Source organism: Falco naumanni, chromosome 6, assembly GCF_017639655.2.
Source record: "Falco naumanni isolate bFalNau1 chromosome 6, bFalNau1.pat, whole genome shotgun sequence".
NCBI lineage: Eukaryota > Metazoa > Chordata > Aves > Falconiformes > Falconidae > Falco > Falco naumanni.
The window spans coordinates 17,001,551-17,025,378 of NC_054059.1; the positions used below are offsets into that span (position 1 = coordinate 17,001,551).

At 37.3% G+C, this 23,828-nt stretch overlaps 1 protein-coding gene across 6 annotated transcripts in view; it reads left to right on the plus strand.

The window, feature by feature from the left end:
* The window catches only part of KHDRBS2 (KH RNA binding domain containing, signal transduction associated 2), a 393,362-nt gene extending 370,378 nt beyond the window's left edge, over positions 1-22,984 (plus strand). Inside the window, exons 11-13 of one of the 6 annotated variants that reach the window (XR_005828603.1) lie at positions 865-7,217; positions 9,726-9,808; positions 21,706-22,984. Coding sequence is in view for 1 of the 6 variants with exons in the window: in XM_040599141.1 (XP_040455075.1) it covers positions 865-921 (57 nt within the window). In the remaining 5 variants the exon portion in view is untranslated. Of the gene's footprint in view, positions 1-864; positions 8,592-9,725; positions 9,809-11,169; positions 11,532-21,705 lie in introns of those variants that run through there. The other 5 variants (XR_005828602.1, XR_005828605.1, XR_005828604.1 and 2 more) reach the window with 5 other exon arrangements.
* Positions 22,985-23,828: the final 844 nt, after the last annotated feature.

Below are 23,828 nucleotides of genomic sequence, written 5' to 3' on the forward strand. Positions count from 1 at the left end.
ACTAATGCCTTAAAAACAACCCTCCCTCTTTAGCCTAAATCTTCAAATTGTCTCTCAATCCATTGATTTTAATAAGAACTGATTTTAATTAGTCTCTCAAGACCTGATTATGTTAATATTATCAATAAATGCAACACAACTCCAACCAACCTGTTCTCACAGGTTCCCATTCTCATCCATACTAGCATTCAGAAGTAATTTGCTAGGATAAATATAATTACTTTGCTGTATTATCTGCATAAAGAGTGTTGGTGTTCAAAAAATTCACTGCCACAAACCTCCTTTTTTATTACATTGATAAAAGCATGTCATACTACTGTGCATGAACCATAAGCCTTCATCTCAAGTAGATGATTGCAGGTGGAGAAAAGGTATTGAAGGCAACACTTCATAAATTTGTAGCATTATAAAAAGAAAGAAGTTAATGAGAAAGCTGAGCTAAAATGATATTACTGACGTTCCATACAGTAACTTTACAAATAATGTTCAAAAAGTTTTAAAAGAAATCAAAACCAGACATGCCAGTATTTAGTTTGTTCCATTTCCTCATTTTTGCACATCCGTTATTTTAGAGATTGTAAGCAGATGATCATTTACTCTTCTATTCTACTTGTGTTTATTGCAGGGCATAGGGGTATGTCAGAAGTGGGCAGCAAATTGTTATTTTATGTAACTGCTTTATCTCGTAACTTGCAGAATTTGGAAGGTAGTTGTCTCCCAAGCGTTTTCTGTCATCCAGACTAACACTGTGTCACAGAGATGCTGTGTGGATCTACATAAGTCATTTAATCTAAAATATTAATGTCACAACTTATTTTGCGTTCTTCATTGAATGTGTCTGCCCAACTTTTTCTTGATTTTCAGATTTTTGGAGACTTAGGGGGAAGTACTGTACCTTTTGAACGGTGTTCAGAGAAATGAGCGTGTTCAGCATCATTTGCAATACATCAGTGGGATCTGAAGAACTGAGCCTCAGGTTGGGACTCTTCGCAGCCCTGAGTTCTGGACCTGCCATTACAAACCTCAACAGGATATGGTGGCACTCAGACTTACAGTGATCTTCCAGTCTATCAGGTGAGCTGTGGTATTTGTCTAAACCCATAGGGTTTAGTTTATGTCAAATGTGAGATAATTCAGCTTACCTCAGTCTGAAAAAACCAGGATTATTTTAAACCAGTTCACCTTATGTTTGCCATTGGAAGAGAGCTCATACACAGTTACCTATGATGCATGTTAGTTTGAGACAGGATAGTCTGAAAATATATGTAAATTCTTATGTTCTCTTTCTGTGGTAAATAATATTTAATCATCTTTCTCACAGAAGTAACATAAAAATAATCAAACTATATTTGTGCAGTGTGTTGAACATAGAAATAGGTTTTAAAAATGCCAAATATTTGGAGAAATCATCTCCTTCGGATTAGTTAACTCATTGAGGTGGTCCTGGTAAAACCAAATTTTGCAGATTCTGGGGGTTTTTTTGCTCTTTCTTTGCTTGTTCATCTAGAAGAACTTTGGTATCTTCATGAGCTGTTGTGAACATACACTTATTAAAATTTCTAAGGCTCAGTTACTGTAGCATTGTCACTACAAACTATGAAAACCTGTAAGAAAGTAAATAAAAGTATACCAGAGGACATCTGGGTGGAAAACAGTAAACAAAAACCAGTCATACCACTAAGGTTTAAGACAGATACAAATACTTAATTCAATCTCATATCCAGAATAAATTAGGTCTTGCAGAGAGAAGGGTAGCAAGAGGTCCTGTGATTAAAGGCTATGTCCTCTTGTATATACTGAAGAACATCATCTAATTATATTGGAAAGTAGAAATCTAACATTTCCTGAATCTTCCAAACTAAATACTTATATGGAAGTTGTATTTTTCTGTAATAAGCTTATTTATAGCCATATGTCACATAAAAATACAGTTACTGCATTTAGTTATTAGGGTTTGTTCCTTCAGCAAACAGCATGTGAAACAAAAGGCCATTTTAAGTCTTTGTTGATGGTAGCTAGCAAAAGCAGTACCAATAGCTAATGCGGAGATACTCTCCGGGCAGATTCCATACAGTGGCAGCAGAAATACCCACCTCAATCCTGTACACACCATCACTTCCCACACTTCTGGTGCAACCACAGTCCTTCCCTTGATTCTTCTGACCGTACACCAGAAAACACACTGGAACCTTAGTCTCCTGCACTGCAGAACAGCATGGTCCTCTTACAGGACTCCATTCCTTGTCATCATGTGTTCTGAATGTGATGACACTTTTCTGCCTGTGCTATTTTTGGATTTGTTCTCTGCAAATGGTGATAAAACTTTGAACTATGTCTTGCTTTAGATGTAGATTTTTCTCTACAGAGAAAGAGCTAAGAGGATGTGGCCAAAAGCTATTCAAACCTAACATGTTTCTAGACTAGAGAAGAAAAAAAATATGTATTTTTCAACATTCCTCCCACTAGCTAGAGCTGGAAATAAACCCTAGGTCACAGTACTCACACTCCAGTTTGAACTGGGATGCGAGATAAATGAGTGAAAATTTGCAGGTTTCTTAAGGGTTTACTTAGATTACAGCTAAGTGTGTTAACATTGTAGATAATAATCTAAGGCTCTTAGAAGTGTTTTTCACATTATATCAATGTGGAATAAGATTGATGCCTCTATTGGCATTTGTGCTTTGCACATAGCAGATGGAAGGAGAAGGGGGAAGCTGTTTGCTCTGCTTCACAAAGAATGCTATTCATCAAAACCAAAATACCTGTACTTATACCCCAGTCTCAACCACTGGACTACATTTCCTAAAGTGGCTTAAAAGTGAGGCATGGAAGTAGGTGATCATTTTCATTCTTTGCCTAAAGAAAATGTTGTAGTGTTCTTGGAAACTCAGCGTAGCGATTCCTTTTGGCTTGATAACTTCAGAGTTTAATAAGTGAAAAAAGTGATTCAGGAGTGTGGAGGACTCATATTTTTAGAAAGTGAACAGAAATCTGCGGAGGAAGAAAGGGAATTCCGTTTTTTCCCTGTCTAAGAAAGCCAGTACTTCATAGTAAAATACCAAGTTTCACCTGCTTTCATGACTTCCTTTACTGTTTCTGACTTTCCTGTTTTTCAGTTATATATATATGTATGTGCATATATACTCAATTCAGGTCCAAAGGGCAATTTAGCCCCTTTCAGGTACGTGTCAAAAACAAGCGGGATGAAATGGCCTCTGCTGTTTAGAAAATGAGACTAGATGCCTAGTGTAGACCATGTAGCTGTCTTTTAGATAATTGAGGTTGGGTGAAATTAATCCCAACCTTAATAATTAGACTTTTAAGGAAAAGAATTTTAAATTTCAGTTATGGGAGATACATTAAAAGCTACAGGTTATGTTTATCATATCGTAATATTAAGTTGTGTGGAGCTGGGGGAACGCAAGGCTTGACACATGCTTGTCTTTGGAGTTTGAGGTAAGCCTGGTCTGTGCCTGATGCTCTTCAACGGAGCAAGAGGTTGAGAAGTGGGCGTGGAGAAGCACGGCCTGATGCAGAAGAGCTTTTGCTGTCATAGAACAAGCTGTTCAGGCCTTCTCTTTGAGCTCCCCACGTGCAGCATTCACCGCATGGAAACTGGCCTGTGGAGTTTCCCAGAAGTCGATTTTCTGTACTTCTATAACCTTTGCTAATTCTTTCCTCTCATGGCTTTGTTGTTGGACTGCATGTTTATTAAAGGAATGTGATTTGCTTAGCAGGTACTTGTGTTAATAACCCTCAATATTTTCAAAAGATAGAAACTTCCATTAGTATTTGAGCACTGGAGACATACTTTTGTCTTCAGAAGTGCTGAAAACCTGCAGCTTTCACAAGCCTCAGCTTCAGGTTCTCGAAGATCAGGAGTCATCATTGGTACACAAGATCTACATATTCTCACCCAAAACACCTTTTTTTGAACCTCTTGTCTTGCATCTTTATACAGATACTGTGGAAATTAATATATTACAGATTTTGAGACAGACAGCTGGTATTATTGAAAAGCAAAGAAGTACTGAAGATGCATAGATTACGCTAATATCTCACTAATAGCTTGAATTGCAGCTGAAGTGAGCCTACTTTATTTTTCTAAAAGCATCCCTGATGACTGGGATATGTTGCTGTACTCATGCACTGTAGTGGTGGTCTGTGAAAACAGGTAAGCAAATAAGAAGATAAATTGTAGATATATATGGATTTTTCTAAAGGTAGAAATTAAGTCCCTTTGAATTGAGTATATAATTAAGTGTTGGAGAATATTCAGCCTGAAGCTAATAGATAAAAGGCACTGTGGACCATACTGGTAATAAATACATTAAGCTGTTAGTTAATCATAGATCTTGCTGGTGAGTTCTGTAGCTACATCTCTAACTGCTCTGCAGCATGTAGATTCGGGTGACTACACACTCCTTATAACACTGATACAGAGACAAATGGTTAGTTAGGGTCAAATCTAGCCTTTAGGCTGTGTCCTGAACTCTCTTTTCTCTGAAAATCAAATGTTATTTTTAGCTTTTATTGACCCAACCATCTGACCACTCAGCATTAGTTTCTGGTCAAACGCACTTCTCACCCTCTATGTCTATACTGACTGACCAAAGAAGTTGTGTTCTTCAGACATGAAATGGATTTTTATTACTGAGGTCCACAGTGCAGATCACTGGAAGTTATGTAATAATGTGGAAGGACATGTAATTGAAAGGCTGTCAGAAGATAAAAGTGTATCAAGCTTCCCAGAGCGTTCACATCGCAACTCACAAAGTCAGATGACATTGAAATAGCAACTCAGTGTTTAATGCATGCACCTCTGGTGGCTGTGCATCACAAAGTCTGTAGCATAAAATTTCATACCCAAGTTTTCCATTAAAGAAGTTAGCTGTTGCATTTCAGAATAACTTTCTTTCTAGCTCAACTTACCTGCTGAGGACACAGTACTTTGTCCTTGAGTAGGCAGGATTGCTTTCATCTTACTCTTCCCACTGGAGCAGAGAGGATGTAAAGTGTAAGTACATATGGAGCAATGCACACGTGAGTAATTGCAACACAGGCATATATTATTATTGGATTTTTTTAAAATGTCAAGCAATAATGCATGAAAAATAAAAGTAAGTCTGTAACCATCCTGAAATTCTCCTAAATGTGCAGTAACACCATAAAAGATGCCTGTATTTACTACAAATAATAAAACCGTAGCATCATGCTAATCAAATTCAAATCAGTTCAACTGCATAATTTGCAGTGAAGAGGTGCTTATGAAACACAAAATGAACTCCAGAATGGAAGGTTCATTGCTTCCTAATCAAAAGCAGTCAGCTCTAAACACCAGCCAGTCAGGTGACAAGTTTGTCATTTCTCAGCTGTACTCTTGGAGGGAAGTTACCAAGAAGGCTTGACAGCCTTTAAACTTCACAGAGCATTTTTCGCCTATTTCTGAATGTCATGTTGATCTACAAAAACTCCTGGGAGGCTGGAAGGAGAGGCAGAATAACAGCAGTTCTATTAAAATATATTTGCAGCAATGAATGTCAAGCAGAGTTTATGGTGTGAAAAAAACGTGTAGTTTCTGAAAAGAAATTTTCACCACCCCTCAAGTCTGGTTCTTTCTTGTCTAATTGTGTCCAGCTACTCTGGGGGACTGAGGAGTGCCAATGATTAATTGCCTAGGTGTCAGAGAAGTACAGGTTGGTAATGCATCATTAAAAGCCAGAGATCAGGGTGTCTGAATTCAAATGGGAATCTCCGAGTGAATATATTACTACTATATACAATTAAAAGCTCAAACCAGAAATCATTTACTTTCATAATTTAGAACAATGGCAGCTCTCCAGTGAAAACATATTTACAGTAGTTTTACATAGCTCTCTACAGGCTTAGTACAAAAGGTAGGGACAAAAATTAGTATGCACCAAGGTGGTAGCAGAGAAACCCATCTTTGAGCCATTCTTTCTTTTAATCAGCATGAGCTCTGCAAAATAGGGGAAAGAATTATGAGTAGGTGGACAGCATCTAGGTTGCCAAGGGCAAATCACTCCTAGGGGAATAACTGCAATTTGAGCAACGGAGTCTGACCTTTATGTGACCTGGGATGAACAGGTCTTCTCTGTTTTAGCCCAGCATGAGCAGCAGTTGCGGGGCAGCCAGCCTGAAGTCACTCAACTATCCCTGTGTGAAGGGCTGTGTTCCCCTCCTTTGGCAATTGCACCATTGTCCTGTAACAGTTCTCTGATGTTGACTAATTTCTTCAATTTCACATCCTCAAGTGTGGGACCTTATATGTGTTTTAGTGAATTTTGGTATTGGTTGAACTCCTGTTAAGCTTCTGAGGTCCTTAAATTGCTTCTTGGAGGGTTTTTTTGGTCTTGTAACTTGGGTTATAAAAGTAGCACTATAAACATTAATTGAACAGCCATTAAGCAGCATGGGTGTTTGTTTTGGGTTGATAGGGGATATAAAGCTTCATACCCTGTGGTGGAAAACAATTAGATCTGATGATGAACATGCTATTAAATATAGCATTACCAGACTTCTATCAGTTTAACTTTAGAAAATAGCAACCAGCTGTAGCCAAAGCATACGCAAGTGATAGAAAGTCATATTTTAATTGTCATGTCATAGCTTGTTATAAATATTGTCATTTCTAATGTTTTATGCTAATGACAGTGACTAATGGTAGTCATTACCTCCATTCATTCTCATAAAAAAATTCCTCAAGAGAGGATGATCATAACTAGTATGCTGTTAAAAATTAAACTCTATTTTTCTGAGATAGAGAACATTAAAAAACCCAACATTTCAGTACCAAGACGTTGCCTAGCTAATTTATTTTGTTTTGAGTGTGTTTGACAACTACAGCTGTTCTTAATTGTGCCATGAGTTGAACATATATTCATTTTAGGAATGGTTTTGGCATGCTAACGTGTATACGTGTCATGTCTTTGTATGGTCTCTGCAAAATGGGATAAAAGGTGAATCTCACAGTGGTATACCTGTGGCCAGAAAAAAAACCCTGATGCTGCCGCTGTAGAGCCTTACCATTAAGAACACTGAATTTCCTCATCCATTTCTTATTTCATTTATGAGTTCTGCTTACCTGACAGGTACAGAGTACTTCATTATGTGCACAAACAGAAATGCTTAAATGGATGAAGCAGCTATTTACGTCTGATAGGAGTTAAGTGGGACATTAAATTAATGCCAAACAAGTGAGTGTTCATTTTAGTTTCATTATAAATGGCCGCAGCACAGCAGTAAAGTGTTGACTCTCATGTGCTGACAAGTTCTATATTTCTTACAAACTTCCCTCAGAGCTCAATGTGGAAAGACAAATTCACACTCTGCACGATGAAATTAGCAGCAGATGCATTAATAATTGAATAAGGATCTCTGGAGACACACCATAGTTCAGCAGGAGAGTTGGTGACTGGCTGATTTTAACTAGAGGCTTCTGTCATATGTGTATATATACATATATGCATATACATAAGGCCCAAGTTAAGAGCCGCTGCCTGTATGCAGCCTTTGGTATCAAAGTCTTTTAGAAGACTTTGAAGGTGTATTTGGCATGTCCACAAGCATACTGCTAACCATTACTCTGGACAGCGTGTGGTCTTGCTCATCCCTCCTTTCTCTGTGACTGTTCTCAAATTACAACCAAATTCAACACAATCTGTCTGAATTTGCCTCCAGATGATGAGTTGAGTGACTGAAAGACCTTCACTGTATGCAAGACTCTTGCCATAGACCTCTACACCTGGAGCTCCTATAGAAATGAAACATTTTCCTGAAGTACAAAATGTAGCTTCTCTCAGAAAAGCATTAAGATGCTGAGCTGCCATCTTCATTTCCACCCCTGTAAGCAAAGTCGATGTCCTTTGAACCACATGCATTCCAGATTCTCAGGTTTGGGAAAGCAAGGAAGGATGTGTCTTTTGGACAGTAGCAAGAGGATTGCCAGAAAAAAAAAAACCTGCTCTTTTTAAAGAGCCACTATGCCACCAAGGCAATGATGCAATTACCTTATACTTAAATTATGATTGCTCCTCACACCAAGTAATATTATGCTTGGAAGACATTGACAAAACAGTGTGACATCTCATAGACAGCAATACACTGGGGTAATTTCTCATGGGCTTAAAATCAGCACTTTATTGCAGTAGTGCCAAGAGAGTGATAGCAATTTTAATAATGTAAGAATTTGTCCCATTTAGAGGAAAAGTAGCAAATTTAGCACACTGTTACTAGAATAACTCCAGATAGTTGTCAGCTCTACTCACTGTCTGTGCAGACTTCAGTCACTAGTTTCAAGTTGCACAGGTTGAACTGACTTCTGTGTTTTGCTTTCTTCCACTTACAGTTTATTTTATAAATCTCAGGATCTGGGAAACAGAAAAATTGAACTTCAAAATATCTATGAGTGTATTTTCTGGAGTTTCATCAACTAAAGGAAAGCTAATCTTAGGTTTCTGTAATATATTGCAATATTTTTAATAAGCTATAATATGATTTAATAAAGTGGTACTGTTTTTAAAAACAATACTCATCAATATAAATACTAAGTTCTTTTCCTTCTCTTTAGATATGCAACACTTTTTATTCAGTAACAGTGGATACATTACTTATTCCATAAGAGCTTGGTATCAGTCTTGTCCTAATCAAAATATTGGATTTGAGATCTTTCTAGTATAAGAAACATTTAAACAGTTTCTGTTGTCAGTTGAAATAGGAGGTAAGTCCCAGAGATTCATATTTGTCTAACAAAATGATGTCTCAATCTATTAGACACCCTGCAATATCCTGCAAGTGTCTTAGCTGAGGAAAGAACAGTCCATTTTTTGCTTTGTGATGTTGGACCACACTAGAGAGAAGGGAATATCAGATGAAAGAGTAAACATGCTAAAAGAATACCCTGGTTTCAGGATCATCTTCTTCTGAGGTTCTTGAAACAAAGATGTGGAAATTAAATTGGATTTACATATGCATTTTTAGTGGACAGAGGTAACTTTTCAGAATAATATTTTTCATTTGATTCACACATGTATAATACATTTCATTGCTATTTTTAAAAAGTAATGTTATCATCATCTGAGTTTTTGAGGAAGAGACTTAAATAAGGTCACGTACTGGTGAATGAGAAGAATACACATGAATTGCATAGAGCAAAGAGGAATAAAGAAGCTGTATTAATGGGGACAGGGAGAGAGAGATCATGAGTCATTAAGTATGGCTTTATGCTTCACATCTCTCTGCAGTGGGTTTAATCCTCTTAACTGCTTTCCATTCATTCTGTTATTCCCATGGAATAGAAGTCTAAGTCTGCTCCAGGTTTAGTCATGAATGTTTTGCAATCCAATAACCTTTGTATCTTTTGTTAACATATACAAGGCACGTCAGAGGTGCCACTGTTTATTCTTAAAATCTGATGTAATCGCCAATTTTTGCAACTCTGGGCAGTTATTCCTGTAGAAGCAGAGATATTTCTAAAGCCTTTTAGTGAAGGAATAAACCAATGGCTTTCATTCAGGTTTTGCAAGTCACCGGACGTTCAAAACACCAAAGCAAATTAAAAGAACCCCTTCTCTTTTGCTATCACAGTAATTTTGCACTTGAATATATGATGATTTGCTAATATAAAAGCTATTGAGGAAGATAGAGTGATTTTCTTCTAGCACTGCCTTGAAAAGTAGTAATAAATGTTGCGTTTCAAATTACAGCTTTCCTTGAAATGTGACTTCATTTAAAAAGAAAAGGCATCTTGAGCACCAGATTTTTCTCCCTTTGTGACTTCAAATCAGAGGTAATCCATTTAGAAGTAAAAAGATAATTTTCTAATTGCCAATCCAGTAACCTCAGCCTGAAGATTAAGTGGGTGCTTAAGTGGTTTATGCTTCATCACTAATATTGAAGCTTCTGCAAGCCAGAAATGCTTTTTCCCTTGTAAATTCACAACCTTGTAGTCTTCATACTTCTCCTCAGTTGCCCCTTCCTGTTATTATTATGCGTCTTCTGAAATGTTTTTCAGGTATTGTTTAGATGCATCATTGGAATAAGTTGGAAAGTCTCTTGGTACTGCATTCATATATTTGTACTTTTGTACAAATATCCCAGAAGAATAAATCATACCTTAGACTCAATATGTGAAATGGTAGGGGAAAAAAAAAAAAAAACACCTTTTTTTCCCATTTTTTTCTGACCTTGAATGCAGTTGTGGTGAAACAGGTAAATGCTGCACCCTCCATAAGACTCTGCTGACCACAAGCTCTAGGCACAGCCAACACAGCTGAAGCAGAGCAAGATGCTGCAGCAGCAAGTTATTACTGCTAGAAACTGGACAGAATATCAGTTCTTTCCTTGGGAACTCTTGGGATGACGGTTTAAGTATGGATGGTGTCTCCATAGGGAGTCCCAATCTACTACAAAACACATATAATGTCACTGTGCATATACAAATTATCCTCTGAGGGCTGCGATAGCTCTGCTGAGCTGGCAGGACTAAAAATTCAACACAGTCCCAACAGAATGTATCTGATTTCTTTCTTGCCCACCCTGAGAAGAGCAAGGGAAAGTGTTTCCATATATTGCCTGTAAACCTTTGAACTTAACAAATCAGATGGGATGCCAGTTACACGGAGTGATCCAAGCATCCGCATAGAATGATACCCCTTTGTTCATCCCAGCAAGTAACGCCATAGTTCTTTTTCTTCTTCTGGTGTTTGAGAAAGTAGGACCTATTTTTCAAGTGTTCCATATGAGAAGTACAGTCTTTCCTGATCACAGAAAAAGGTGTGCAATTTTAACAGCTTTTCCCTTCTATTTTCCAATCTATTGAAAAGGACTTTCCTCTCTCATGGTCTTCACCAGTTTCCTAACATTTCTTAATCTAATTAGTGTTGTCACTTTTCTCACTTCACTTCTGTCTTTCTGATTACACATGGATAATGCATGAGATGTCTGCTGACTTTGGAATTAAAATGTCTATTTTGAACTTCGCTGTGCAGAAATGTCTAAAATAGGACAGCAGCTTAACACATGAAGTTCTGAAGTCTTCAGTATCGCACAGTGGACCACCCATTAAAGAAGCAGACGTTTTCTTTAAAGGTCTCATTTAGAAGCTGACTTTCCCACTGCTGGAGCAGTAAACCCTATCTTGTCTTTCAGGTACTCTTGTGAAAAGCCTGTCTCCCACACGGTACGAGTTCTTCCTCTGTGGCGTCCTTTCTTCTCTGTTACCCTACCTTTGCCAATCACTGCTCCTCTGGAGTTGATGTGAGATTTGCATATAGATATATTAAAGCAGTTTTGGTGAAGGTAGGCTTTTGCAACTTAAAAATGGCAGTCTTTCTGTGGAATAGGATGAATATTATGATATTAATAAATAGTGGTTACAAGTCTAATCCAAGCTGGAGGTCCGTTCCATGTATTTTTATCCTCTTGTAAAGTAATATTCAATACACATCTCCACAGATGTGAATCGGTGTGCTCTGAGTGTCTCCCCTAACATACTTCTACATTTGTCATCTTAAGAAATAATTTTTTTTTTTAACATAGATGGTGCAATAAAGGACTTTCAAAATATCATTACAGGTTCAAAGACTTCAGTTAGGACAGCGATTCCTGCATACAAACAACTGGATTCTCTTAAGTCATTCCCTAGATAAATGCAGTAAGAAAGTGAACTATTCAAAGGGCAGGAATGTCAAGATGGAAGCGGAAGGTGGAAACACAAAGTGAACGAAGATGGAAGACTTTTTTCTCTCTCTTTTCCCCTTCTCTCTTTTCTCAAAAAAAGCTGTGAATCTCAGATGTTGCCTAGCACAGCCAACAGAAACTTGGGCAAGGGACAAAGGATGTCGTGTGGATCCTAACAATGCTTGGAGAGAAACGAACAGTAAAGGCTCTGGAAGTATCGGTTGTTGCAAAATCAGGCGACAATGCAGACTTAGAAGAATGAAACAACTCCTGAAAACTCCTATGCTCAGATCTGAGCAGAAACGCAGATGTTAACACAGTGTGACACATTTTGCACTCTCTGTAGCTTTAACATCATGCCTACATGAAATTACAGCCTTCTAAACTGAACCTAGCTTTCTGCTTGTTTGTTGCTTCTTAAGCAATGGTCAAGTAAGGGCTGGTAAAAATGCATAATTTTTCAGAATATTAAAACAGGCAACATATTATTAATGTTTATGCAAACAATAAATCATTATAATCGTACTCTTACAAGGGTTAAAGACTAAAACCATCAGCATGAACCACCCTTATGTTTCAGGAAATAGGGCAGAGGTTAAATGCCGTGTGTGTGGCGAGTGTGCTATAGTTTCGTGTTCCACTTCAGCATAGTGGATTTAGCAAAATGAGCAATTACACTGATCAGCAGAGGACCTCTTCCAGATGGAGGGATGTACCCAGAAAGAGATGATCTGTTGGATAACCAGTGCCCAAACCTGAGCTAAGTGAAAACTTAACTTAGGGATATCAGACATTTGTAACAGTGGCCGAATAGCGATGGGTTCCCCTGGAGGAATAACTGGGCCAACAGAGGAAGTTCCTCCCCAGTCTCATGAATTTAATGGCTCATTTTTGATTTAAATGATAAGGATTTACAGTCCATATTTTTTAAAAATAAAATCCACAACAATTTAGAATTTTTCTCAATGTTAAACATACAAAGGAGAGTTCAACCTCTGAGGGTTCCTCTGAGAGTTTAAAGTGGGGTTTGGTGTGTTCATTCTTTTTTGGGCAGTAGGGAGATGTGCTTTCACCAGAATTATGGCTGTTCCCATCACCCATAAACACATATTTATGACTTCTATTAGAAAAGTTTCAGTTCAGTGCTTACTAATAATTTTGCATAGTGACTTGTTCAAGTTCATCTTACATTTTTTTAAAAATTGCTTTTTCTCTGAACTCTTCTGGTTTAGCTTGTTTCTAAATTAAATGAATAGTAAGATGTTCATCAATAGGGAGCACTGTCATTTTAGCCACTAGGATTTTTCAAGTATTTTAGATGCAGAGTCAAGCACATTTTTAGGCTATAAAATAATCTCATTCTAGTTGCATTTGACATTCAACTATTTGCTGTTTCTTGGACATCTGTTGTGCATTGACCAGCTGTTTCTATTCAGATGGATACAATGACTTCTGTATATTTTCCATGAATCCAATGAATTTAAGATAGAGAAATATATATTAGTATCCAGATTTCTGAAGTACATCATTCTGCATATTGTCAAAATGCGCAATGGCATGCCAGCATATTTCTCAGTTGCCTACTTTGTTATCTCTGAAATTTCTTAACTGTCTTTTCAGATCTATCCCACTTATATTTTTATGTACTTCCTATTTTGACATTTCACTTTCAGCATTTTTATATTTTAATTAAACTAGATTCAGCATCAATCTTTATATGAATACCAACGTGGCACAGTATTAGTCTTCTAAACATGGCTTTCGGTTCACTCCTATTGCTTCTTATCCTACCACAACTGATCTTTATCCTGAGAGATATTTAAGGTGTGACAATTAGAACATAGTACAGAGAGCAAGATTTTTTGTAATGACTGGTTGTTTAATTGGTACCTGAGCAGAAAGTATTTTCACTAAAGTACTTGTCCTGGTTTCAGCTGGGACAGAGTTAATTTTCTTCTTAGTAGCTGGTGCAGTGCTGTGGTTTGGATTTGGTGTGAGAGCAATGCTGGCAGCACACAGATGGTTTTGGGTGTTGCTGGGTGATGTTTATACTAAGTCAAGGACTTTCCAGTTTCTCAGGCCCTGCCAGAGAGAGGGCTGGAGTGGCACGGGAAACTGGGAGGGGACACAGCCAGGACAGCTGATCCAAACGAGCCAAAGGGATATCCATACCACATGATATCATGCTGAGTATATAAGCTGGGGGAATAAGAAGGAAGGGGGAGGACATTCAGCATTATGGCACTTGTCCTCCTTAGTAACCACTATGTGTGACAGAGCCCAGCTTTCCTGGGGATGGCTGAGCACCTGCCTGCCCATGGGAAGTGGTGAATGAATTCCTTGTTTTGCTTTGCTTGCATGTGTGGCTTTTGCTTTCCCTATTAAACTGTCTTTACCTCAGCCCACGAGTTTTCTCACTTTTACTCTTCCGATTCTCCCCCGCATCCCACTGTGGGGGGAGTGAGCGACCAGCTGTGTGCGGCTTCATTGCTGTCCAGGGTTAAACCATGACAGTCCTGTAAGCTTGCTCTATGAAATCAGAAAGAATTCTATCTCTGCACAGCAGCACACACAACAGGATACAAGTACTGGGAGTCTTTTGCAGCCTCTTGTATTGCATCGTATAATGACAACACTAGGAAAAGCATCCCGAATCACATAGAAAATTATTATCTATGTCTACTGTTCTCATGCTCCAGGTGTCTTTCTCAGCATTTCTAATCTCTGTGTAGCCCAGAAATATTTTCTGTAATATTGCAATATTTTTAGCATTCTCATAAATATATTTGAGTAAAAACCACTTACTCTGTAAATATTTGTGAAGTGTAGACAAGCATTCAGCTCATCCTGTTATCTGTGGATTCAGCTGGCAGAATGAGCTAAGTGTAACAATACTGTGGCAAATATTTCACTTAAAGAATGTAACATATATGCTTCAGAGGTACACATACATTAGCAGAATACAGCATATGACTGTCCTGTCAACAAAGGGGCAAGTATTTCTATCACATGGAAATTGTTTGGCACAACTAGTTCTCTGTGAGAATCTGGAAGAGGGACAACAAAACTGATTTTGTCAAGGACAAAAGAAAGGGCAACATAAGAGTAAACAGTATATTTAGGCATATACTTAAATATTTGAATGATCCTGATCCAAACAAAGGACTGTTAAGAGTGATAAATGTAATAACCCTGAAAAATAAGAGAACTCATTTAAGCTTTTTACTAGAGCTGCAAAGGATTGACTTACCATAAGCTATAAAAGATGTCATTAAATCATCAACCTTTATGATTAATTGCCTGTTGTGATTGCCAAGATGCACCTTTCTCTGCCTGTACTCTGAGTAACTGTGGTTCTCCACGAATTGACACCTGTGACAAAGTTCCAGTATCATACTGGCAAAGAAATGAAAAAAAAAAGTCATATCTTACTACAGTAATGAGAAATCATTTTCATCTCAGTGGGTCTAGTCATAGGTGTATAGGTTGTAAGATCCGTCTCTAAAATTATACTGTGCTAAATATAAGAGTACAGAAGCCAGTTTAATGAATGGGCTAATCAAGTAATTTCAGTGGTGTTCTGTGGAGTGTAGTCTGTGTACTAATAAAAATTTCCATGATTTTTATTAATTCCATTAACGTAGCACACTACCTCCAAATATTTATAGAGATCAAGGAGACTCACTTCAGGGTGAGCCCTTCATACATACCAGGGGTACCATGTCCTGAAATGTAAACAATTCATATCTGTTGAGCCATAATCCCTAAATCAGAAACACAAATGTTTGGATTAACAAAAAATGGAAAGCCTCATTCTTTGTTGTTGACCTCCCAATACATATTTTTTCACTTTCAGTGTTATGTGCATGACTAGCATTCTTCATCCAGGACTGGAAATGCAGTGGCTTTTTGCCATAGTGACAACAAAGGACAATGGTGACCAAATTCAAGCCAATCCAAACCCTCACTGAAGCTCACTGACTTCAGGAGATTCGAAATCAAGCCTTCAGTGCAGTTCTACATATATGATGCAGTGTGAAGCAACTGAGATTTGATCTTCTTAAGGATCAGAGAATTAAAAGGATATTCATTTTACCCCTTTAAAAGGTCAGATGGATTTGATACAGGAAAAAGTTGATGAAATATAAAGCAAAAGCTTATGTGTACTGTCATTGCAATCTATTTGATTTTTAAATACAAAGTTTTAGCATTCCACTACAGCAGAGGCAAAAAAATAACTGTTAAGTGTTTTAGCACAGACCTGGAACTGCTGTCATATTTGCAGTACATATATATGGAATACAGAATGCGGATATACAAAACAATCCATTGTACAGAATAAAGCTATAGCAGTGAGCAAACTGCTTAAACTCTAACGCTGAAGGAATGAGATGGTTTATTTCTTGACAGTGTTTCTTCTTGAAGAGATTAAATACAGAGCTAGTGGAGAGCAGTAAGTTGTGGAAGGAGGAGGAACATACCGTCTGGGTTGCAGGTGTCGGGGCACAAGCAGCGATCTTGGAAGTCCTGCTCATTCTGGTTTGTGCTGTGGTTTTCAGGCCACATGGAACCCAGTAGGACAATCCATAATTAAGGATTTGCTGTGGTTTCGGGGGTTCCAGCCTTCTTCTTCCCAAGCCATACTCCAGCCACTGCTCCCAGCCTCATGCCATAGGCTCTAAAAGTTGGAGCTCCTCCAGCTCCACAGCAGGAGGACAAAGAACCAAGTGTTCCAGCTCAAGCTGCCTGGTGAGGAGGTTTCCTGAAGACCCTGCTCTTAAAAGTAATGGATTGGTAATTGCAAATTGGAGCCAGGAGTGACCTCTCTGAACCAGCCACTCTTGGGAGCCTGAGGTGGTCACCAGGTGTTGCCTTTGACAAGATGACAGGGAAACAGTCACATTTCCACCTGAGTCTGCTTAGCTTTACACACATTCATCACAGATACTCAATGTCCACTCAGGTTTTTTTTGATTCCACAAATCTGTTTGGCTGGGAAGTAATTCTTCATAAGTTTTAGAGAAGATTGGGACTGTCCACACACAAAAAACTGATGCTTTGAAAATGCTACAAAACAAGAAAAATTTAAATCAGTAAAATACCCCTAAGTGCAATTTTAATTGTTTTAATAAGTAGTTTTCATGGTCTATTTTCATGTTCTAATTATTTCTGGACACATTAGATTTTATTATACTCTGTAAGAAGAAAGGAAGTTTAACAAATTTGTTGTTAGGTTACATATTACATTAGGTTACACATCTCTGCAGTAGAATTTCCATATGACTTAAAAATTATCAAAATAATTACTTTTTGTCTATGCAAATATGCAGGTTTTGCTTTCATTCGTACCCTGTCATAAGAAATCCGAAGTTCTAGACAGTATAAAAAGCATGCCCTGAATCCTAGTGTCAATATTCACCTATTTCCTTTTTCAAAATAGAGTGTAATTTTACAAGACATCACTTTAACCCCAGGGTAAAGGGAAGCAGCTCTTGCCATGTTAAAGAGTAAGCTGTGTAAATTTCATCTGCTGGGGATCTATCCTGTGCCTCCAACGTGACAAAAAGCTGTTTCCAGTGGCTGTGACTTTTAGCATTCATAATTTGAAATTACCCATATTCTGATAGCTTCCAGGGGAAATCTAGTTGTTCTGCACCCTTCCTCTTACCAAAAAGGTCTTAGAAAACAATATAAAATTATATTATATTATGGCTGCTGCCTTGACACTAGAATTGACACAGTACAGTGCATTTGTAGTTATCGTTTGTGCAGCGGTACATTTGATCTTTGATTTTATTATTTTACTGTCATATAAGTAATGTCTTTCCAGATTTTGTCACCTGGAGCAAGGCCCAAAAAATAAGATCTGAACCTGCATAATCGTACTACCCATTAAATGAATGTAAGAGTTGGGAACGCTGCTCCAGCAGTGGGTGCCTGTGTATGTACATACCCACATGCCAACCACTGGGCTGTGACAGGCAAGCAGAACACAAAAACATGGGTGAAGAAAAAAATACCTTTGATTTCTGAACTGAGAGCTTCTCTGTGCCAGCAAAACTTGGCAAAGAGCATCCCAAACCTTGGGTTAGTTTGTTGTGGAATCATATTTGTACTTCTTGCACAGAAAAGAGAATTCTTCTTCCTCATTTCTCAAAATGCAAAATATAGACTATCACAGCCACCGTTAGCAGGATCTGTTCAGTGTTTTTCACCATTTGTTTTTGGTTTTTTTCTAGTTTGTATTTTTGTTTGTGAATATTAAAGCCACATTTGTTGGTGAAAAACCTATGAAGAATATTAGAATCACAACTGTACCTGAGAATTATTAATCATTTGTATTTTAAATAGAAAAGTTTACTTCATTCTTGTGCAGTTTGACTACCTGTATTGATCAGGTATACCTGCATGCCACTTTGATGAGTTCTGCAAGGTTAAGAAATACCCTGCAGGACTTAAAACCTTTGTCTGTTTTCAAAATGGTTCAGTCATTATGGACTGCTTCATTGCCTACCAAAAATAAAGGAAATTTGCATGGCAGAAAAGTAAAAATTTGCATGAAATAAAAGTAAATACAATGATGACAAGCAAGCATAAAGTGGTATTTCAAGAACTGATTCTGAAGAAACTTGCTTGACAGCTAACTTCAAACAAAAATTTATTATGGAAAAGTCTTCCTGCTACCAGGAAACCTATCCAGCTACCGGGGAAGTGGATTAATATAAGATATATATGTATAGCTGATGTCAAAATTGTATGACATCATAAAAAAGGGAAGGGAAGGGAAGGGAAGGGAAGGGAAGGGAAGGGAAGGGAAGGGAAGGGAAGGGAAGGGAAGGGAAGGGAAGGGAAGGGAAGGGAAGGGAAGGGAAGGGAAGGGAAGGGAAGGGAAGGGAAGGGAAGGGAAGGGAAGGGAAGGGAAGGGAAGGGAAGGGAAGGGAAGGGAAGGGAAGGGAAAAAAGGAAAAAGAAGAAAAACCTTATTGTTGCAATCCTTTGATGAAATTAAATTAGTTTTACTGGGTTTGGCTTCCTAGTAAAATATTTGGGAGCACACAAATAAGTTTCAGAAGTATGATGAAATCTCCTGTCATGTAAGATCCCTGTCCTTTCTTCAAGGGCCTGGTAAAAACACTGAGTTTTCTACCTAAATTGTACTTTTCTAAATAGAAGCCAGAATGCCGTGAAAAAGTAATTTATTATTTTATGAGATATATATATAAAAAGAAAAGTTAATGCTGTCAGAATACCACACCTCGACTGTTCATGCTTGTTTAATTAGACTCTTTCTTCCCTCCCATTTTGAATGGTATTTGTGCATTTGTTATTCTTCAGGATCTTTTTTCAAAGTCCCTTGAAAACAAAACATAAATAATTATGCTGAAGTTTATGTAGGCTTAATATTAGGCAAAAAATGAAATTGCCAAGTCCCACTGTCGATAGGATGTGTTTGTGCAGTTCTCCATGTAGCACTTTAAAGTAGGGTAAACGACAGCAATCTCATTCTGAGAAGAGGAAGAGCCATATGGCTTCATTTTATGGGCAGCTGGTTTTATAATAGCTCAGAACAAAACAATGATCCTTAAACAGATTCAGATTACCTATGTAGATGGGCAAAGTAGCTGTGCATAGTGCCATGGAGTTCCAGTCTTTTCCATATACTGCCCTGCTAGGAAAGCATGCCAAGGATTGCAGTTTATCCAGTTTATCAAGAAAGAGGATAAATATTTCCTCCGAGGAGTCTATAGATTCAGCAAGAGGTTCTCATGATTTATGTGGTTACTAGAGGTCAGAGTACAGTAATTAATTCATACATGTAGTCTTTAGTGCCTCTGAAAGCATCCCCAGGCAGAAAGCATAGCATCCCCAGGAAAGTCTGTGGCGATATGCCATACGGCTGTTTCAAATATGTAGACACTAGAAGAGGTTGAAGTTCACATTATGATCTCTGTGTGTATGTACGTGTGCCTGGCTACCCATCTGTGCATCCGTATGAATACTAGATCTCTGAAAGTTAAATGACTTGCTTTGGCTTTGCTCCTTCCTTTTGATACTGAGCTGTCTATATGAATTGAAAGTTAGAAAGTAGTTAATATAGTATCTAGTTTCATTGTAAATCTTTCCTGATTGATGACTTGCCTTCTCCTGGGACCCAGCGCTATAGCACAAAGCAATTGCTATAAACGGCAGCTAAAACTGCTTCTTGGAGTTCTGCTTCTTTTCTAGGGAAATGTGTCATTAATACTAATGTTCAGAATCAGGAAAAAATGTGTCTAAGGAAGTGTGTTAACACAGAACTTTAAGCTATTGCTCTTCTTGATGATACTAATCTGTTTTCCTACAGAGAATCATGTGAATTGTTACCTACCATTGCATCCCCATGTTCATCTCTTAGTACTTGTGGGTGTGATACAAACCACTTAAAAGAATTTCACTGCCCAGACTGGGTGGTTTCCTCTGTTACACAAATGTATTTTTCCTATTTTATCTTTTGGTTTGCTAAGTGCTAACAGGAAGATTCTTAACTAGTGCTTTCAAAATGCTTGCTGATCTGCAGAGACAGAAAATGTGAACAACAGTTAACAAACTGCTCTGATAGATAGTGCAGTCCATTAGGAGGCATTCATAACATCAACACCAACATTGAGTTATTCTCTCTCAGGAGCACCATTAACGGTCATTTTATCACTACTGATGTGTATGTAATTCTGTAACATCAATCCCAACACTGGGCAGTTCTCCCTGTCAGGTTAACTACAGGCAAAACCAGTACCGAAAAGAAAGTGGAAACCAGCCCAAAATGTTAAACTTACAGTTTAAAGTGCCATCAATACAGGCATTTACAGATAACAGAAGCAAACTGTGAACACAAGTGAGCAGTGTATTGACTTCTTTAAAATTGTATACAAAAGGGCAGCTTGTGTCGTATTTGTTGTTTTGATTAATAGTTTACTCTGGTTTCACTCTGTTTTAATCCAGTTAGCCAGAAAAGTAATTTTGAGAAGGACACAGTGTCACTATAGTTGGATATGAACTGTGAGTGGTATGCTATTTGAAGACAAATATAATCCTGGTAAGAGTAAATAGGTAAATAGTATTCAGAAATTGGTGCAGTTATTTATTCACAACATTTGTGAAACTTTTACTGGAAAGCCATGTGCCACTATGGTTTGTTGAAAAGGATGTTAAAAATTAAAAAGATGTACAGAAAAGAGTTCTAAAAGAACAAAATTTAGGGAATAATGTACCAATAGTGAAACAAAAGAAACTCTGTTATTAATTCAGTCAAGAGAAGACTGAGAGCAGCTTGACTACAGCCCTCAGGTATCTACAGGCAAAAAGGATTTCTGACAATTAAGAGCTCTCTAATTTAGAAGGAAGGAATGTATAATTAGCTGGAGCCAAAAATTCCCTTCTGTCCTCCCTCCGCCGAGTTAACAATAGGAGCTTTTAACCACTGAAGCAATCTGTGTCCTTCTGAAAGATATGCTACATGTCATAAGGAAGCTACAGAAGCTGACAGAGAAAATTTTGGGACCACACAGAATGATAGGCTAAGATACAATTTCTTCTGCCCTTAATATCTATTTCTGAATTTAAGAATCTGTAAATCAACAAGGATTAATAAGGTTAACAGAATCTGGACCTCAGTCATATATATTTTATCATATAATTACATTTCCATTTGAGGATTATAATTCAGTTCTCTTATGACTTCATCCCTGAAACTTTTCTACAGACCTCAGAAATAGTCTTTCTTATTTTAATAATTAAACTTTGAACCAAATAGAAGCTTGAGACTCTGAATGTCATGAGAAAAATTTAAATAAACATAATTTTAGCTTCTTTTTTATGAGTGAACACAGCATTAACACTGTTGGTTAATGTCTGTTACATGTTGTTAATGTCTGTTATAGACCTAGAGCTATACGAATGTGTGGTTCTGTTTTGATCATGCTTAATATGTTATGTCTTGACTAGGTCCTATTCCATTCTGTTTCCACAGGCTAGTGAGACTTTAATCAAGAAAAAAAAAATGTCTAATGAACAGCAATTTGAAACACAGCATTTGGAAAGGTCAAAATGGTACATTACATCCTTATTATCCAAAAGAACAGATGAGTTTAATATCCTGGCAGCATTTTCCTGTGAAGAAGATATTAAACAAGAACTGAAAATGGCACAAGGTTTGCTCTTCCTTTCTTATGACAAAGATTGTAACAAGATGATGGAACTATACAGAATAAATCTCTTTCTGCTTTAATGTTCAGGCTGGGGATCCTGCCTAGATTTCAAAAATCTAATCTAACCAAAGAGCCAACACACATGCTATTTTTTTCAGGTCCTTTACAAGACATTTTCCTGCCTATAGGACCCAATTTCCTATTTTCTAATCTTAAACATGAGAAGACATATCAGCAGAAGGTACTCAGTGCAATGAGTTTGGGCAAATACTATGTTGAACTGCAACAAAAATTGCACTGCATCAGCACTGCTTAAAATGTAGATTTTTTTTCAACTTCTGTTTGAATAGACCTAAGAACAGAGGTAATGTATTCCAACACACAATGTATTGCATGCGTCCTGCTTTTGAGAGTTCCTGAAGGTATGGAACTGTTTGAAGGCAAAGGAATTTGTAACATATCCCATAGCTCGTTAAAAATTTTATTAATATAAGGAACTGTCACATTCGCTTCCTTAAATCATGATCTGCATGAAGACCCTTCCTTTTTGTTTTGTAGGTCTAAGGAGAGAAAAAAAAAAAAACCAAAAAAAAACCTTCCTGAACTTGATGTTGTAATTTAACACTAAAATACACCATCAGGGTCTTCATGTTAAATCTTATTATGACAACTAAAGAAATGCTATGCTTAAAAATAAAAAAATGTTTGGCTTGCACCTGTATTAGTTACTTGTATCCATACCACATGAGATATGAGGTCTGCTATTACATAAGGAAGTAACAAGTTATATATTAAAGGTATTCATAATTATTAAAGAAAACACTACATATTGTTCCAAAAGCTATCTGTCTTGAAGTATTGCTGGCTGAAGTAGACCTACATGGATTTGCACAAGCTCACAAGTAAAAATCATATCAAACCTTTTTTCCCTTTTTTCCACACCACCTAAGGAATACATTTGAAAAAAGAATTCTCCATGGTACATTACATGCAGCATCTTGCTGAGAAAAGTCATTCTGCTTTGGTTGAGTGAGATAAAATGAACATATCCAGCATATGTTTTCAGTGTCTGGAGTGAATATATATATATATATATGTGATCGTGTGTCTCTGTGTGTATATATACACACACACTTATTTTTTCTTTTCCTTAGGTGATTTTATTTTTCACTGGAGATTGTAAATGCATTTTTCATTCTTTGTTTTGCAGCTATGAAGTAGGGTAGCTTTTTCAATGCATTGGAAATGTGCAACTTTGAAACTTCGAAGGTTTTGGAAAACTACAGACAAAAATCTCTAATGGGTGTTAATTTCATAAATGCCTACAGTTAGCATTTTCCATGTGCCTAGGAAAAAATCTACTACATAGAAGTTTCTATCAAGTTCCTTGTGATTTAGCTAATGGTCCTTGAAGCTGAAATGACTACAAATAGCTCTTTTCTGCTTCACAACCAGATATATCAGCTATCAAGTATGCAGCCTACAGAAAATAATAAAACCATTTTTTTTCACATCCAAATTATTATTCACAATAGAAACCTGTGACTTTTTTGAAATTTAAATTTCTAAGAATTCTGGCCATATATACTTTTGCTAAAAAAAACCCAACAAACCACCACCAACAACAACAAAAACCCAAAAACCACCAACACCATATGCTGTTGTATCCATTTTTTAAAAGATTATCGTTAGGGAACAACTGAGTAGAGAAGCCAGGGTATTGAAGGGGAGACTCAATGTATAGTCACACAACTCCAGGATTTCTCAGAGAGTGAGTTCAATATATCAGATGAAGACAGTCAGTTTTGTTACACTCTTTTCAGTTTGCTTATGATTATGCAAAATGCTGTTACTGTGTCACACACTATTTAACATGGGGAACACCTTGAACACATTATGTAGTCTTATTTAGTTATTTCATGAAATGGATTTTTTCCACTAGGTG